Consider the following 19,511-nt stretch of genomic DNA (forward strand, 5'->3'; position numbering starts at 1 on the left):
CAATATTAAAAAAAAATTATGGATGTTATTGTTGAGTTAAGAAATAAATAAATAAAGGCAAAATACTATTTTTGGTCCCGTAAGTTAACCCCGGGGTTCATTTTGGTCTTTTAACTTTAAAAAGTTCCATATTGGTCCCTTAACTCTTCAAAAGGTGTTAGTTTAGTCCTTTTTGGCATATTAGCGACGGATTTAGCGATGGATTTTTGAGTTTTTCCGTCGCTAATATGACAAAAAGGACTAAAATGACACCTTTTGAAGAGTTAAGGGACCAATATGAAACTTTTTGAAGTTAATGGACCAAAATGAACCCTGGGAATAACTTACAGGACTAAAAAGAGTATTTTGCCATAAATAAACACTTTTATTAAAAAGTGTAATAGTTTAATAGCGATATGCATTTTTATATAATAATATAAATTACATTATATAAATATGTAGTGCGGGTATAGTGCGGGTTGGATAGTGAGGTACTCGTGCTCGCACCCATTCCCGCTTATTTTAATGGGTAATTACCCATGCTCGTGCCCGTATCTACTTTGTGGATTTTTATCCTATCCATTGTCGGTATTTTTCGTCGGTACCTATAGAATATGGTCCAAATTGCCATCCCTACCGATACTACCACTGGTTCAAGAAGCACCGTGATTGCAGCCTTCGATCCACGGTGTCGTCACATCGTAGCGACTCGGAAGCTTAGCTCCTCCTTAGTTTCCACAAACATCACTATTTCTAGTTCCACAATGAAACAGTGGCGCCGTCTATGGGAATTGACTTCTGATTCCTACGATTTCACGTTCGATTCTCAGATCTGAACTCCAAAAGTGTTTTAGGAGAAGAAATCAAAGTCTTGAAAAGCTAAAATTTCATATTTGCACTGTTTGGATCTACTGAACTCTGATATGACGCCGAACAATATGTTGCATCAACTCCGAGTCATTGTGCAGTAATGCCAACACACGCCTCTGGGTCGAAATCTAATACTGAAACATTCTGATTAGTTGGAGGCACCGACCTTTAATGTTTGGGAAAGTTGGTCGATGGAATCCTTTAGATCCATATTCAGATTTGGAAAGTTGGACAAGGTGAGCCTAGATCGGACGAACCTCCCAATGGACCTCATCGAATCCGAGCCAAAGTCCACCGTGGACCCGTGCAAGATCAAAAGGAATCACTTCCAAGAGATGTGGTGGGCCCAATACCGTCTCGGACGACCAGAGTTGGATGTCTCATCATAGTAAAGGCCTTACATTGCACATCTCATCATCGTAACAACAGGAGCCCGATCCGGACAATCAGCATGGCTATAGTATCACTAATGGTGGGGGAGTTATGAGATGACGGGCATACCCTGATGTGGGGTAACTCAGAGGACTAGCCGATCTACCAAGGCTTCTGGCGATAGAGTAATGGAGGGACATATTTCTCTCCATCGACATCAGATCTTCCTAATACCTCATCCTTAGTCCAAAAAGGAGGCTAGGAGGACGACCAATGTGTAATAAGAGAACAAAGACGGACCCTACCTGGAGTTACTCCATAATATGAAGCCTGGGGAATTAAAGAGTTGCCAGCATCTAAAACGCCATCCAAAATCCTTCTATAGGGCACCAAAATGCAAATGAATGTAGCAGTTAATTAGAGAACAATCAATGTAGTTGATGCCCATCTTAAAGACCCAAGGGTGTTGGCGGAGATACTTTGCACGTCCGACTATAGTAATCAAAATCCTTTGGTATTTTTCCTCTGTGAGGACTTAGGGGTGATGTCGGAGATGCTTTGTATGTTCGTTTACAACAACCAATTCCCCATAGCCTTGTGCATCTTCAAAAATAAGGGGTGTTGTCGGACACGCTTCAAGCACCCGACTAAAATAATCATTTCCCCATAATGTCTTATGGATATTCATAACTCAGGGGTGTTGTCGGGCACGCTTCGACTGCTTGGCTACATCAATCAATTCTCCACAGTGCCTTGTGAGTCTTCAGAATTCAGGGGTGACGTCGAACACGCTTTAAGCGCGCGACTAATGTAATCTGAAAATTCTAGTAACACACGCTCGATGTCTTACTGGATGTTATGACATCCAAAATTACACAACACATAAAATTATAACAGAACAGCATAAAAACAATAAAGAACACGTAGAATTGTTTACCCAGTTCGGTTCAAACAACCTACTCTGGGGGCTACCAAGCCAGGGAGGGAATCCAATATAAGCAGAATTAATTCGGAGTTAAACTCCCCAGTTTACAAGTCCTCACTTAAAACCTACCGATGCAATTCCAACCTATTCCTAGACCTGAGTATCTCCACTCACCCCCTCTCAATCACAGCAGTGATTACACATAAACATAAACAATTATAGAGAGAAGACACTCTTCAAAAACACACATTGATCTGCTTAAAAGCTTCAATCAAGAGACACACACTCGTGCTTAAAAGCTTAGAGTGAAAATAAACACACACAACTTATTCCAACGCAATCATCAAGGACAATTGCTTGGATCACACGAGACAACTACAGAACTACAGTTCTTCACAATACACAATCTTCTGTCTGCGTTCCAAAATAGGATTGCAGTCTTTTTATATGCAGTCTTGGGCCTTGGGCTTTTTAGAAACAAATTAGGGTTAACCAAGTTAACCTAATTTACACGCCATCTGGTTGTTACAAAATGTATTGTCAGCAGGATCTTCTGGACGAATTATTCAGCACACAATAAAAGGTTTCCTAAACTGATAATTGATATAAATCAGGAAACACATTTAATAAAAAATAACAGCTCCTGTTGTCACACACAGATGTCATGACATCGGTCATGACATTCACTACAGAACCTATATTAGCTTCACACATATGCAACTTGCATAACACAATATCAACCAAGTATGTTTTACCACTATTGCAGCCAACATGAAAACACCTTCATAATCAATTCCCTATAGCTCCTCGTGTGTCTTCAAGATCTAGGGGAGATGTCAGAAATGCTTAGTACATCCGGCTACAACAACCAATTCCCCCAGAGGTGCTATGGGATACGATTTGTGGTTCTAAATACAACATTAAAAAACCATTTACCTTTCTTCCTAATTCTTGTGACAAGTGTATGTACACATGTTGTTGATAAGTGTCAAAATGTACTTATTTTGTGTATGTAAATAGTGACACTTATCGATACTTTTGTTAATACCGTTTGAATAATTCCCCGTTTTGTGTATAAATACGTATACTTTGTGAATAGTTGTATTTTCATATACTTTTATACCATTTGATAGTTTTTCCTTTGTTTTTATAGGTATTCATGCTTATTGGAGCCTTCAGGAATAAAGTGTCAAAGGCACGGCTTCGATTTCGCAGTTTTGGTGCAAGCCCGTTTAGCCACCGTCAAGCGGACTTCCATAGGCCCAAAATAAGGATGACCAAAATTATCATTTTGGTTTCCATTCATTCATTATTGGATAGAGCATTGAATTAGCTTTCCAACGGTTCAAACCGGGCGCAATTCGGAGTTACGGTTCTCAACTTATGACGAAAACAAGATTTCACTTTTGCTGTCAGCCGCTAAGCGGGAGTACCTCCGCTGAGCGACCATGACAGATAGCAGCTCGTTAAATAGGAGTAAAAATCACATTTTTAGATTATGTTTTGGGGTAATTGTTCCCAAATCATCAAACCTTCATTCTTAGGATAGATTAGCTTAGAAAACAACTTCGGAGGTTGCATTTGGATGATTGGGGGTGGATTGAGCGTCGAACGGAGCTGACAAACCGGGAGATTTTCGGTTCATTTCTCTTCTTCTTTGTGTATTTCTCTTTGGTTGGGTTTTGTTTGTATATTTACTTGAATCTTATGTATATTTACCGATTATAATGTTATGTTTAACTTGCTTTACAAATCTGTGTTGATGTTATCCTGGATTTTTGCTCTATGCTGGGGATTTGGGGTGCTTTAGAGATAAACTTCTTGAATACTTATCTAGGATGATAATCTGTTGGTTCTGAACTCTAGAGATAGATTTAGAGCTAGCATTCACCGTTTGTATCTGTACGTAATGCTTTCGTGTTTGAGCGGCGCGCGAGAGATCGCCGACGCGAGAATACGGATGTTCTCGCGACTTCGCGTTAGAGATAACCTTAGTTGTGAGATGATCTCGTTTGTGCTCCAGAGATGGACGCTTATGTGAGAGATACGTGATGACATAGACGAGTATCGTAGGTTGAATATAATGGGTTGGTAAGTGTATGTTTGTGAAGAGTGAATATATTTACATTCCTGATAAGTTTTTTTTCTTCTAAGAATGTGTTTGTTATTCTTTCCTGTCTATATCTTTGTTTACTTTTTGCTCATTCAAACCCAAGCTCGAAACCGTAGAAACTGTTGAATGGCATCTCTCCATCTCTGTGGACGATAATTCCTGGATCAATATTTCCAAATCTTTTTTGTTGCTTGCCCTATACTGCATTCAACAGTTGTGTGAGAACATTGTGATATTTCTTTGTCTCCACGTCGATTACATGTTGATCATTAGCAACAAGATAAATGTAATTTTAGAAACAAAGAGGTTTCTAATTTCCACACTCAAGATAAAAGATCTTGGACTAGCTTGCACAATTTAGGGATCAAAGTAAAGCGAAATAATAGGGGTTATGAACTTAGTAGTTCAAACACCTATGTCTCAAAGAAGTGAGTATTACATTTGATCCTAGTGTCAAATTTCAAAGGAATGATAGAAGAGTTATGGCTCAATTGGAATATGCAAGTGCAATTGATTGTCTAATGTATTTAATGCAATTTACCAGACTTGGTATAACAGTTGTAATTAGTAAAATTAGTAGATTTACTAGCAACTCAAATAGTAAGCATTAGTAGTCCATCAATAGGATTTTTGGTTATCTTCTAAAAACCAAAAATCTTGGTCTTCTTTATGGTAGTTTTCCTACCATACTAGAGGGATATACCGATACGAGTTCGATATCAAATGTTGGAGATTATAAATTAACATCTGGATGAACATTTATAATAGTTGGAGGTGCAATTTCTTGGAAGAGCAAGAAACAAACATGTATTACTATTTCAATCACTGAATCAAAGTTCTTAGCTCTTGATTTAGTTGGTAAAAAAGTTGAATGGTTAAGGGACCTTCTGTTGGAAGTTCCATTGGCAAAAGACAATGTTTCAAAAGTGTTGATACATTGCGATAGTCAAACCAATTTAGCCAGAGCATTTATCAAAGTGAACAATGAAAAGTCTAGGCACATAGAACTTAGATATTCTTTCTTGAGAAAATTAATTAAAGACGTAATCATTTCACTCACGTATATTCGATCGAGTTATAATTTGGCTAATCCATTTACTAAACCACTATCCAGAGATTTAGTAAAGATTACCTCGAGAGATATGGGATTGAAACTCCTTGAATAAGAATTCCAACTATGGCAGCAGTCCAATCTAAAGTCAAGAAATTCTTAACCTAAAATTCAATGGGTAACAACAAGCTGTTAATTTGGATGTTTGTGCGATATTATATAATAATGTTAACTATTGCATATTTAGGGTTAATTTTTTGCAAATTCTTAATGAAGTTCAATATCGAGAATATGTGTCCCATGGAAAATGATACAATGTGAACTTCACCTATGTGAATTTCGAGATAGTGTCGTCTCAAAGTGAGAACTGGAGTTTCTCTCACAAAAAATTCATGAAACAGGAAAACGTATGGCCATAATTAAGTGTTAGGCAAGAAATGTAGACGAAGAACCATTAAATAATGTGTGAAAAGAAACGTCGGCCTAATCACAAGGAATAACAATTTAAAAGCATTATTACTTAACATTCCGATTTGACTTTATGTTGTCCTTACTAAGGTTAAGTTTAAAATCAAAAAATATTTAATTGTATTAACATTCTTTATTTCTTTTTTTTGAAATTAGTCTTGTCATTATTAGAACAAGTAGAGGATCATTGTAATTAGTAACTAATAAATCACTATGGGTGTGTTTCAAAATGACAAGAAAATATGCATGTGAAGGCTAATTTTGAATTCAAAAATAGGCAACACTAGACATTTTGTATTTTGAATTGGAAAATAGGCAACACTTCATGAAGTGTTGCACTAGGAAGTTTGTATTTTGAATTTATAAATAGCAACACTTCGTGAAGTGTTGCACTAGACAGTTTGTATTTTGAATTTATAAATAGGCAACACTTCGTGAAGTGTTGTAGAATGTGAAACAGTACAATCTTTGAAAGCTGTTGTTGTAGGCGAAACAATGCAACGTTTGAAAAGTGCTGCTGTAAGCGAAACATTGCAACATTTAATAAAAGTGTTGCTGAAAGTGTGTGTTTCATTAAGAGTCGCAACCTTATGAAACATCACCAATTTGACCTATAAATTGAACATACACATTAAAAAAGCCTATCCTCTTCACACAAATTATAGATTTCATCTTCTCTACATTCGAGTTTTTATCGATCTTATGCAAACTTGATTATACACTGAATTATATTGGACATTCATGCGTTTCAACTCTAAAACATTTGAGAGTGTTTGAAATATTTATAAATAAATAAAAAATCCATTTACAATTCTTACTTCGCTCCATTGATTTAAATTAATTTTTTTTAGCATTTGATTATTTCATTGGATCAGATCCGTTAGTCTGAATTTGGATGAGGCCAAATTTTGGATCTAGTCAACTTCATGTTTGAAAGTGGCCCAATTTAACTTTTTGAACTTGGCATGGGTTGAGCCAACCCAAATTTCAGTTTGTTATCTGCTCCTAACTACACAAGTTAGTGAGTTTAAATAAAAAATAATTGATCAATATTATCCTGAAATTCAATAATATATCATGTCACACACCTCACGTATTTTTATCCATATCACAAGATATATCCTTGTGAGTGAACACAAGAACTATGTGCAAAAAGGGGACATATATACCATCCATGTTTCATCACTAATTAAGAAGCATATTCTTAAGTGCTAATGGTTATTCCAAGATGCAAAACAAAACACAAAAGGAAAAAACGCTGTTTGTTTATTCCGTAATCTACCCTGGCATTGTCTGGCAACGCTTTACAGTGCATGCACGATAGCCAGCAATTCACCACTCAAGCATGAACAAACACATGCAATGCAAATATTTTAACTCTGCCTGCTCCCCCACCATCAATTTGTCGTGACAACATGTCCGTTACACATGTGGGCCATTTATTAACTCAATCATGAAAATAAATTATAATATCTTAATTTTCTTCACGTTATTTATACTTAATAACAGTCACTTTCTTCACGTTATAGAATTTCAATTTTATAGCTTTATATATAGATATTTAAATCTTACAATTTATTTGTTTAATTATTTCTTCTTATATGATTATTCATTATATAGTTATTAGACATATGCTATGACGTGTTAAACATACTCGATGTAGTAATCTTTAGGACCAGGATCCGATCCACTCTTGGTGCAGTCATTCTAATTTCCTAATCGGACCAGATCCACGGCAGTCACTGCTTGGTTCAACCACTACAGTCATTCATACATAAACCATTCATTGTATCACAGGCCCTTAATTCACTTTGTTTAAAAAATCAATAAAATGTAGGGATGGTAAAAATGTCCATACCCGCGGATATCCGCGGATAAAATACGTCACGAGTACGAGACGGATAGTTTAAAAGGTATATGCGGATAAAATAAATGGATATTAAAATACCCGCTTATTAATGGATATGGATACAAATTTAATGTTATTCATACCCACAGATATCCGTATCCGTTAATAAATTATAAAAATTATTTAAATATTATTAATTTATTATACTCTATCTTTTCATCTTTTAAAAAATTAGAAAACTAGTCTCCTTTATATTCTATACAAATTTTATTAGTCATTTCATATTTAAGCTTCTTCTATACTCCATACCTCACTTCAACAATTTCACTGTCCAACCAATCAGTACCGCTCTTTTCCCGTCCAACCAGTGTCATCCTTTCTGCTTCTCCGTCGTCCACTCTTCAACCATAACTCTCAACATAATATCATTGTTTTGTTTGTTAAAAATAAAATGTATGGATATTATGCTTTGGTGAAAATGAAGGAAATTAATGTGATGAAATTTTGTTGTTAAAATAAGAGAGATTTGTATGAATGTTATATGATAATAACATCTTGTGTCTTAAAAACAAGTTGAAAATATTTTTTTAAAACATAATTTTAGAAAAATAGTGTTATCCATGGATATTTGTAAATATCTGCGGATATCTTAAGACCCGCGGATTACCCGTTTAGCGGATATCTGATCGATATGGGGCGGATATGAATATCATATTTATCCAACGGGGAGAACACTGATATCATACTATCTGTCCTCATGGATATCCATTTACATCCCTAATTTTACCCATCTTCAATGGGTATCTTCAAAAATACCCATATCGGATAGGGAGAAAACCTAAAAAATGGGTACGGGCATGAGCTCGGGTAATTACTCACTAACATAAGCGGGTATGAGCTCGGGTACGAGTACCTTAGTACTTACCTCGCCCCATATTCACACAATATATATTTATGTTTTTATTTTTATTATTATGTACATATGTTAATTTATCAATTTTATTAAACACATCACTATTAAACTTGCACTCATTTTAATATAAATATTTATTTGGTTATTAACTCAACAATAACATCCTTAAAATATTTTTAATGCTGTTGAAAAGATTTAAAATAACATGATAAAGTATAATTAATCTATATTTTATTAGAAATGCGATAAACATAGATGAGAATGGATACTTATGTATCCATAAGATACGGGTACAAACGTTGATCTCCATGCTGATATGAGCTTGATGATGGAGATTTTTTCGAATTCCGGATATAAGGACGAGTACAATAGTATCCTGACCAAGTCCTATCCATTGCCACCCCCTAATAAAATGTCCAAGGTAGAGAGAGATAGAGAGAGCGTCTGACCACAGAAGATTAATTTCCTAATCTATATATAATTGACTAAAGAAATTAGGAATTATCAAAATAAATAAAAATCAGAATACATACTTCAAGGGTATCTTATTAATTAAAATTCTTAAGTCTCTTTAAGATTTTTTTGGAGGCAAAAGTAAGGTTCTTTTGATAATTGTATATTTATACTTAATTTTTATTTTATTTTATTAGTCAAAATTAAGGTTCTTTTAGTAATTGTATATTTTTATTTTATTTTATTAGTTGTTTATTAAAAATGAATTTTCTTCAACTAACTCTTAATTTTTTCCCACTAATTTTATATTATTTAATTATTATTTTAGTAAATTTTATATTTCTAAAATTAATTTTTATTACTAACCAAAATTATTTATTTTTATTTATTTAGTAAATTTTAGTAGTTATTTATTAAAAAATTTAATTTTTAAATATAGTGACAATGTTATTAATCTACTACCAATGTCACATTTTTTTTTTTACTTTTTAATAAATTTAGTCTAAAAAATATTAAACCCACTAATGTCATTTTATTCTTTATCATTTTTATTAATTAAGATATTTTTTGCATATCCCACTATAACACTCAATTAATATTTCACTTGATTTGTAACTGCTATACACGAATAAACATGTCAACTATTTCATTTTACTCACAATTAACTCCATTCAAATAGTTAATAAATATATTAATTAATAAATTCGCCCATTTAATCACGTTGTCTACCTCTACTTCACAATTAAATCCATTGATCAAAACTCATTATTCACCTATCTTTCTATTTTCTCCTTAGCCCCATTACCACCATTAACTAAATCTCACAGCTCTATATATATAAAACATGTGTTTCATATAATTTTTATGTCTTATTCCATTACTATTTGGATTTTATCTTTAATTTTTCAATTATGAATCATGTTGTTTTATGTCTTATTCCATATAATTTTTAATTTTTTATAGATGTATTTTGATTTCTAATGCATGTATAAAATTATACTTTTTTTATTTCTTTTGGTCGTATTAGTTTCTATTTGTATAAAATTAAATATCAGTTTTAGACAATATTTTATTATATTAAAAATATCGTTAGCAAACTCTTATATGTAATTATATATTACTATTCCGTGCATCGTACGGGCAAACATCGAACATCTAATAATGACAAAAAGTGTGATTAGTATGGTGTGTTGAACTTCTTTTATACAAAGAAGTTTCTATCTCTTTTATTTTTTGGGCTTTCATTTTCACTTCTTTAAACAAAATAAATTAATATATATATATATATATATATATATATATATATATATATATATATATATATATATATATATATATATATATATATATATATATATATACTTGTACATTGTAATGTAATGTACTCAATTAGTTCATTTTTATTGAATGAAAATACCGGGTATTCAATTAAATTCAATAATGCGGTAATGTTCATCTAATTTTTTTATATTATTTAAAAAAACATTTTATATACATTTAATATGTTTTACTTGTATTGGATTTTAAAAATACTGAATAAATAATTAAAATCTACTAATATGACAACTAAAAAGAAATGTAACGAGAACATATTAATCGGAAATACTTATAAGCAATATTTTTTAAGTTTAAATAATGTTTTCGTCTCTATAAGTTAGCGTGTTTTTTGTTTTAGTCCTTGAATTTTTATTTTTTTGTTCAAGTTCCCATATGTCCAATTCGTTTTGGCGTTAGTCCATGCTGTTAGTGAGACGTTAAAAAAACGCTTATGTGGCAGACATTGATAATTTGGCATATGTTTTAGCTTTTGTTATATTATTTTCTTTAACACACGTGGATATATTCTTTTCCCTCCAAAATATGTCATCAAAAGTCATGTTCCTCTTTGGTATTTAGTCCTTGTAAATTAGGGTTTATATTTAGAAAGCATTTCAGTCACTACTCAGGGAAGGTGAAGGCGATTGATACGAGCACTTGTATAGGTGAGTCTCAGCTTTATTGATATTTGAATAACTATATGTGTTTTAATTGTATCTTTACAAGCAAAACAACCCAAACAAAAGGTGGCAAGAAAGTTGGAGTTGAGGAGGAGTAATAGAACAAGAGTACTCAAATGCAAAAAGCTCAAGAGAGAAGGAAACAATCCGGCACAACCATGGAAATTGTAGACATTCAGTATAAGACTTGTTGTTTTCTATTATGTATTTTAATTACAACCATTATGTATTATGTATTTTGTGCTATGGCTTTAGCCTTGGAGATTTAACCTTTATGTTTTAGATACAACCATGTAATGCGGCTTAAGTCTTTATGTTTATGACACAATGTGTGTTTTGGATACATTGTCAAGTTTGTTTTATGCACAATTGAAGTGACCTTATACCAATTTGACTTTTATGCACATTTTCAAGTTTGGTCTATGCATAATTTAAAACAGGATGAGCAACATAATGTCATACATCATACATATACTACCAAAAATCAAAACATCTTTTTCATTCATCATATGATACATGGACCATTTACAAAATACATTAACGTTACAAGACTAAACAAAAAAAAAACAACAGACAGACACAAACAAATGGGTTTCAACACCATTGGTGATAAGCAAAGAAGAACCCCCAAGACCCAACCAACAAAAGCTTCAACAGAGTCGCTTTTTTCTTCTCCTTCTCCAACTTAATCTTCATCTTTTCCTTTTTGCCATTCTCAATGTCCTTAACAATTGACCCTAAATCCTTCTACATATCCGAGCAGTTGCGCCCAGTTGAACTTCTAACATCATTAGTTGGATTTCGTTCAAGCTCATCGTCCCAAAGGAATAACTTGCAACCAGACATTAACCATGCATTTTGACACTTCCAAAATCTCCTTTTAGGGTTTTCAATGGAGTTTGACATAAACATTTTCATGCCTTTATTGCAACCACAAACCAGTGCTTGAACGTAATGAGAGTTGGCAGACGAATAAGAAGTCATGGATGAATGGAAGAAGACGGTGCGGTGAAGAACATCAAATGTAATTTTTTTTAATTTAGTCCCTATTTAATAAAATGTAAAGAGAACAATTCCACATGTGTTAATGAAAATAAAATAAAAAATGATACAACATTATCCAGGTCATCACCGTCTGCCAACTCACCTTTTTTTGTTAACGTTCCATTGACAACAAGGATTGTATCCAACAAGAATTGGACATATGGGGACTTGGACCAAAAGATTCAAGGACTAAAACCAAAATCACGCTAACTTTCAAGGACGAAAATACTATTTAAGCATATTTTTTAAATGAAGAGTCATTTTAGTTATTGATTTGAATTATAAAACTTTGAGACATCTTAACTGGCATTGATATCATCCAGCAGAAATTTAAGTTTAGGATTTGTGTTTAAATGGATTGTCGAAAAGCTTTTGAAGCTATCAGAAGAGACACCAAGATGGAAGATATTAGTGAAAACATGGTTAAGATGATCCATATGAAGTTAGCAAGTTTCCAAAACTTCAAAGTCAAACATATCTTGCGTGAAGTGAATGAGTGCGCAAACAGTTTAACTAGACTAACTTCTGGAAGTAATGTTGGTTATAAGTTGTATGATATGTGTCATGTAGAAATCAAGAAATCAACAGAAGGTATAAAGATGACTTTGAAGGTGTTTCCAAGGAGAGGATGGTTCATGTGTAGTTGTGGCCTTTAGGCCTCCTCTTTCCCGAAATAAATTACAAAACTTAAAGTCTTTAAAAAAATAAAAATAAAAGTATAAGATTTATTTTATTTTTTAATTTAAAAAATAAAAATTTAATTTACTTTTTGAGAAAAAATATATCATGACAACTCATTTTCTGTTTGAATTATTGTCACAAATGACAATTACGTATTTTACAACTGTAAAGATATGCAAAAGTATAAGCCTTTATTTATACAGTCGTTAAAAAATGTTAATTAACTTTTTCTATTTAAATGTAATATGCATTTTACTTATTATCATTATTAAAAAATATTAATTTTTTAATATTAATTATTTATTTTATATACTAATTTTTTAATATTAATTATTATTTAGCATTTTTTATTTTAAATTAAATTTTATCATTTAAGTTTTAAAAACAACTTCATCTCTTTCACATAGATATTTTTCAAAGTCGATGCACTAGTCCATAGACGAAATCATCTATATTAATGTATCCCAATTTTAATATAGAAAAACAAAAGTGTGACATATAAGTATCTATAGTATATTCTTGTGTACTTGTTAAAAGTACAAAATGCATGGCAATCTCTATTGATGTATTTATAATTACACTGGACTCAAATCCAAGACTTCATAGAAAGTAGCAACCAATGAGGGAGTGAACAATTTATCTCCTGATATTCAGAGGAGTGTGACCCATTTTCCTTATGACCTCTTCCATATCGTTATAGAATGAAGACATGCCACTTCTCAATTCACACGTCGGGCGACTTATCCTTGGGGAGAGCAAGATATTCAATAGAAGGGTGACACATATAATAAGTAGGTGAGCCTTCTATGACTTTTCCTAAAATATACAGATACACAGTCTCTCAAGCACGAGTAGTTGAGAAAAGGCAAAGTGATTAAGTTTATTCTTTCTATCTGAAAATTCTAGGGGAATCATAAGTGAAACATTCTTAAGTTGAACTTTTTATACAAAATTCTAGTGAAAACTCTAGTTGAGTCCCTCAGGCGAGAGGTGGACTTCCCATACGTAGGGGAGTTTTGACACATTTACAGGTGTCCAGACTGTGAGTCATACATCAGTTGGAAAATCCCAAAACCTTAGTTGGAGGGAGAATCGTCCGAGAAATTTAATGCTATCAATGGTGACTTAACATTGGGATGCCCAACATAACCTATAGCTCATATGTTTTGTCTTCATCCCTCTAAATCATTCCATCCATATTTAACTCGATAAACATGTTGGTAACATTCCAATGAATTTTAGATGCATAATCACCCACATAAGAAAATTCAACCAATGACATCGACTAGTTATCTAGATCTAGAAAGTTAATCTTCAACCCATGATAAGTGCCAAAATATCGTTATTTTGAGTATATATTTGAGACACTTATCGATTCTATTTTTTTTCCATTTTTATAATAAAATCCCAATTTTTATGTAAATATTTGTATATTTAAGTTTTGGTTCATTTTATGTATTGTTTGATAGTTTTTCCTTTGTTTTATAGGTATTGATGCATATCAGAGCCTCGAGCAATAAAGTGTCGAAGACACGGCTTTGGATACACAATTTTGAAATTCTGCAGAAGCTCGCTAAGCCAAGTTGTAGTGCGCTTAGAGATTCAATAACAGGAAGAGCATTCTTCTTAAGTTCGCTTAGCGCGGTTAGCTCTCTAAGCGAGATCTCTTTTACTGTACTATATATTTTAGGAATAAGAGTAGGTTCGCTTAGCCATATTAGCTCACTTAGCGAGCCTCCGCAAATTTTGTTTATATGTTCTTCATTTGTAACATTTTAGGTTATGGTTTTTGGGGGATTTTTGACCGAAACTCCATCAATCTTATTCTTAGGTTAGATTAGGTTAGAAAACAACTATGGAGTTTGCATTTATATGATTGGAGGTGGATTGATTGTCAATCAGAGCTGACAAATTGAGAGATTTTCGGTTCCTTTCTCTTCTTCTTTGTGTATTCTCTTGTAGTTGGGTTTTACTTTGAACTCATGTATATTTGTTGCCCATGGTGTTATATTTAATCTGCTTTACAAATCTCTGTCGATTGTTATCTTGGATTTTTGCTCTGTGCTGGGGTTTTGGGTTGTTATAGACATATACTGCTCAAATCCTTATCTAGGATGATTATATGTTAGTTTATGAACTCTAGAGATAGATTTAGAGCTAATAATCTTTATGGGTGTTGAAGTTTAATGCTTCCGTGTTAGTTGTGTCGGTTGAGGATGTCTAGTGTATTGTTAAGGTTGGCCGAGAGATCATCTCCGAGATGATATAGTAGTTTTCTCTACTTTGGGTTAAAAATGACTTAGGGTGTGAGCGATGTTGGATGACATTGATGAGTATTGTAGGTTGAGTGTAACCGGTCGATGAGTTTAAGTTTGTGAGAAGTAGAATATATGCATGCTTGATAAGTCTTTTGGTTCCGAAGAATGAATTCTTTTTGTGTTAATATTTACTTTTCTATTTTCATACTTAAATTCATTTAAACCCGAGCTCGAAAACATCAAAACCGTTGAATGGCGTTCTAACAACCATCTATGTGGACATGACAATTTCCCAGAGTAATACTTCCAAATCTTTTGTTGCTTGTCGCTTTACCGCACCAACAACCCGTTGATCACATTCGACTATTTCTTAGCGAAGCTTGTTTCCATCTTAGGTAAGCTCAAACATTATGGAGGTGTCGCGATACTAGCAGGAACAATTGAGGCAGAAAATGAGAAATCATGCGGGCGTTAGGCCGGCTGGGATTAACCCCCTCTCCTTAAATCAGCTCTTTACCACCAATAACATGAGAGGGGTATCAAGAACAAACACACAAGCATCTTTCTTACAAAGGAAACAAAAGAGGTAGACGTCTCAAGTTAGGGCGAAAGAGGTCTTTGCTAGCCTCTATAGACCTTTCGCGAAACCATAGTAGTATTAACTAGAACAAAAAAATTATTCACGTTCATATTGGGGGTCATCCTATTTGCAAACCAATGACATTAATTAATTCACATTCTTGCTCAAAACACAATACATGGAAATTAGAAATACTTACTAAAGTATTTCTTCAACTAATGAGATCGATGAGCATGTTTACGTTTCAAGATGACACTAGAGCTCAGGTATGACATCAAAAAGTGACTTTTAATATAACAACAAATCACAACCACATAAAAGCATATAAAAGTAAGTTACTCTATAAATATAGATCTCGCCATACTTTCAATTCACTCATCTACTGCTTGCTAGTATACTATCTAACTTAGATATAAAAATATTTTTTTTTGCAAGTCCAGATTCAAAGTAGCGTTGAAATCAATCGAAAAGATCAAGCAATATCAGTTATACAACTAATAGAGCAAAATCCGCATCATGGTCCACCCACCTATGCTGTTTATTCTTGTAACAAATTGTGAAAGATAAAAATAAATTTTTATCTGTTTTTCTATTTACCTCGAAAACCTAATTTTGTCTCACATTAGTAACCGTATTCCTAACATAGTAACTCTAATCATCCAATCAAGACAAAATGGATTGTCCAATTTCGATTAAACGGTTAAAAAACAAAAATAATTTTTGTTTTAACTTAATAAGATAAAACACTGATTGTATTGTGTGTAACTATAAATTTATGCCGACTGCAGAGAATCCATGACCCCACCAAGTCAATAAAAATCCAAACTCACCGACCCGTTTGATATACGCGTTTACGGTCATCAACCTCTCTCTACACTGTAATACACCAAACAAAACCCGCTCCTTAACTTCAAACGGGGCAAAACAAAACCCAAATCCACGTTAACCCCAAAATCCACGAGATTTTCAATTTTCCATTTCCATTAATTACTCAAATCACGCGTAATTTGAGTATATATATTATATATAGTAACGTTCACAGTCACAGAGCCGAAACAGACATAAACACAAACACCTTCCGCTCCTCATTCGATCTCTTCCCAACAATGGCTTCTTCATCCAAGCCAACCCCACTCTTGAAAGACGAACTCGACATCGTCATCCCTACGATCCGTAACCTCGATTTCCTGGAGATGTGGAGACCTTTTTTTGAGCAGTATCATCTCATCATTGTTCAGGATGGGGACCCGACGAAGGTCATCAAGGTTCCTGAAGGTTTTGACTATGAGCTGTATAATCGGAATGATATTAATAGGATCTTGGGTCCTAAGGCGAGCTGTATCTCGTTCAAGGATTCGGCTTGTCGGTGCTTTGGGTATATGGTTTCGAAGAAGAAGTATATCTATACTATTGATGATGATTGCTTTGTAAGTGTTGATTTTGTGAATTTTGTTTGTTTGTTTTTTTGTTGGATCGGGAAGTTTATGAGTTTGACTTGAAATTGAAATTGAATTGACTTGGTTTTTTTTGGGGTTTTAGGGGTTTTGGAGCTAGATCTGGGTTGTTGTAAAGAGAGAATTGTACTGTTGTTTGGGTTATTGAGTTTGGGTTTGTATGGATGGTTTAAAGCTTGATTTGAATTTTGAATTGAGTGTGTTTTTTTGGATTTGGAATGGCTTAACTTCATGAATTGATTTTGTTTTGCTTGATTTTGTTTGGAAATTTTGAAAATATGAGAATGAGTTTGACTTTGGAAATTGTTCATCATTTTGATTAGTACTCAGTTGTGTTGGATTTGATTTGATTTGATTTTAGTTTTGATTGTTTGAATCAACATTGAATCCAGTTCAAGGAAGATGTTAGGATTTTGAAATCAGAATTGATTTTCAGGAATTGAATCTGAGTTGAATCCAGTTCTAATGATTTCAAACACAATTGGATCTATTCGGATTGTTAACATTCATTTGGGTCCTGTTTTTCACTACCTTTTTTGGAATGATTGAGGCAAATAATGTAAACAAATCTTGTAGACAGAATGATTTTCTGTTAAACTTTTCCTTTTGCTTTTGGGGGCTTTTTATTTGACAGAAGGATTTCCACCCAAATTGAAAGTGAATTTTCTTATTGTTTTTTCCATTTTCAACTAACATCGAACTATTGACTATTACATATTCTCTGTAGCATTCCTTGTGATGTATCACATCATTTTGTCAATTTATTGTCATGATATGTTTGGTGTTGTTTTCTAGGATCTAATTGTTTCTATAAGTAGGTTCTTTGATATCTTCCAAGACTAATTTCACAAAATGTATTGTTTGATATTACATGATTTCCTCAATGTTTTCTATTTTAATGTGCAGGTTGCCAAAGACCCAACTGGCCATGAAATCAATGCACTTAAGCAGCACATTGAGAATCTCCTGAGTCCATCCACTCCATTTTTCTTCAACACCCTTTATGATCCATACAGAGAAGGTACTGATTTCGTCCGTGGATACCCTTTCAGTCTGCGTGAAGGTGTCCCCACTGCCGTTTCTCATGGCCTCTGGCTCAACATCCCTGATTATGATGCTCCAACACAGCTTGTCAAGCCCCATGAGAGGAACACTAGGTTTGTAGTTAGCTTTTTCATTGTGGTTAATTGATGTTATATGCTTTTGTTTATGGACATTTGCTTAGTCATTTGAGTATATTTATCAGGTTTGTTGATGCTGTTATGACCATTCCCAAAGGAACTCTGTTCCCCATGTGCGGTATGAATCTGGCATTCAACCGTGAACTGATTGGACCTGCAATGTACTTTGGACTCATGGGCGATGGTCAGCCTATTGGACGTTACGACGATATGTGGGCTGGATGGTGCATAAAGGTATATTAGTCATGTCTCTCTTTTCTGTTAACAATTCTTAAATCAACAAGTCAAGGACCTTCATGATCATTATCAATTGCTATTTCTATTACAATTACTTAACTGACTACTTAGTTGGCTTTGGTTTATCTCTTGTTTTCAGTTTTAGTTAATACATTCTTAACTCATGATTATAGAAGTGTCCTTTCTGTTTTTACAATATATCCTTGTTTCAATCGTGATTGACAACTGATTGATGAACTTACAGGTTATCTGCGACCATTTGGGATATGGAGTGAAAACTGGCCTTCCATACATATGGCACAGCAAAGCAAGCAACCCATTTGTTAATCTGAAAAAGGAGTACAAAGGTATCTTCTGGCAAGAAGAGATCATTCCATTTTTCCAAGCTGCAACCCTTTCAAAAGATGCCACCTCTGTTCAGAAATGCTACATTGAACTCTCCAAGCAAGTCAAGGAGAAACTTGGAACTATTGATCCCTATTTCGTCAAACTCGCTGACGCCATGGTCACTTGGGTTGAAGCTTGGGATGAGATTAATAACACCGTTTCTGAAGAGACAGCTTCAACCAAGGCTTCTGAGGTTGCTGCAACCAAGTAAAACAACTTATAGTTGATGAGGAAGAGAGTAGTTGCTGCTACGAAGTAAAACAACTTATAGTTGATGAGGAAGAGAGTAGTTTTCAAGCAGATTTAATTTTATCATTGTCATCATATTTGTTAGCATTATATTATGATTCTTGTTGATTTTGCTAGATTCCAGAACAATTTATTGATATTGATGTTGTTATTAATATTATATTATTCCAGTTATTATAAAAAATATGATCCTTATTATATTTGTTACTTGTGGGTTATGAGAAGGGGTGGAAATAGGGCAGGGGTCAAGTCTTAGAAGGTACGATAAATTTAAACTGTTTGTGTCTAGTCTATGGTTTATTATAATTTTTTTGTCTGGCCTAGTCTTTTTAAAAGCTTGGCTCGAAAGTCTATTTAAACTGTTTGTGTCTGGTCTATGGTTTATTATAATTTTTTTGTCTGGCCTAGCCTTTTTAAAAGCTTGGCTCGAAAGTCTTTTTAAAATTCTGG

At 33.6% G+C, this 19,511-nt stretch overlaps 1 protein-coding gene across 1 annotated transcript; it reads left to right on the forward strand.

Moving 5' to 3' along the window:
• The first annotated feature begins 16,524 nt into the window (after positions 1-16,524).
• On the forward strand, positions 16,525-19,221 carry LOC131651756 (probable UDP-arabinopyranose mutase 1). Its single transcript, XM_058921447.1, has 4 exons — positions 16,525-16,980; positions 17,914-18,164; positions 18,254-18,422; positions 18,670-19,221. The coding sequence occupies exons 1-4, from the start codon at positions 16,660-16,662 to the stop codon at positions 19,021-19,023; spliced, it is 1,095 nt and encodes a 364-aa protein (XP_058777430.1). The 5' UTR covers positions 16,525-16,659; the 3' UTR covers positions 19,024-19,221.
• Positions 19,222-19,511: the final 290 nt, after the last annotated feature.

This window comes from Vicia villosa, linkage group LG2 (assembly GCF_029867415.1).
Source record: "Vicia villosa cultivar HV-30 ecotype Madison, WI linkage group LG2, Vvil1.0, whole genome shotgun sequence".
NCBI classification, from domain to species: Eukaryota; Viridiplantae; Streptophyta; class Magnoliopsida; order Fabales; family Fabaceae; genus Vicia; species Vicia villosa.

Excerpts from the sequence above, each read along its gene's own strand:
- LOC131651756 (XM_058921447.1), top strand. The coding sequence starts at position 16,660 with ATGGCTTCTTCATCCAAGCCAACCCCACTCTTGAAAGACGAACTCGAC. Across the intron at positions 16,981-17,913 it reads CTATTGATGATGATTGCTTT|GTTGCCAAAGACCCAACTGG; the intron begins GTAAGTGTTGAT and ends TTTAATGTGCAG. Across the intron at positions 18,165-18,253 it reads CCCCATGAGAGGAACACTAG|GTTTGTTGATGCTGTTATGA; the intron begins GTTTGTAGTTAG and ends TATATTTATCAG.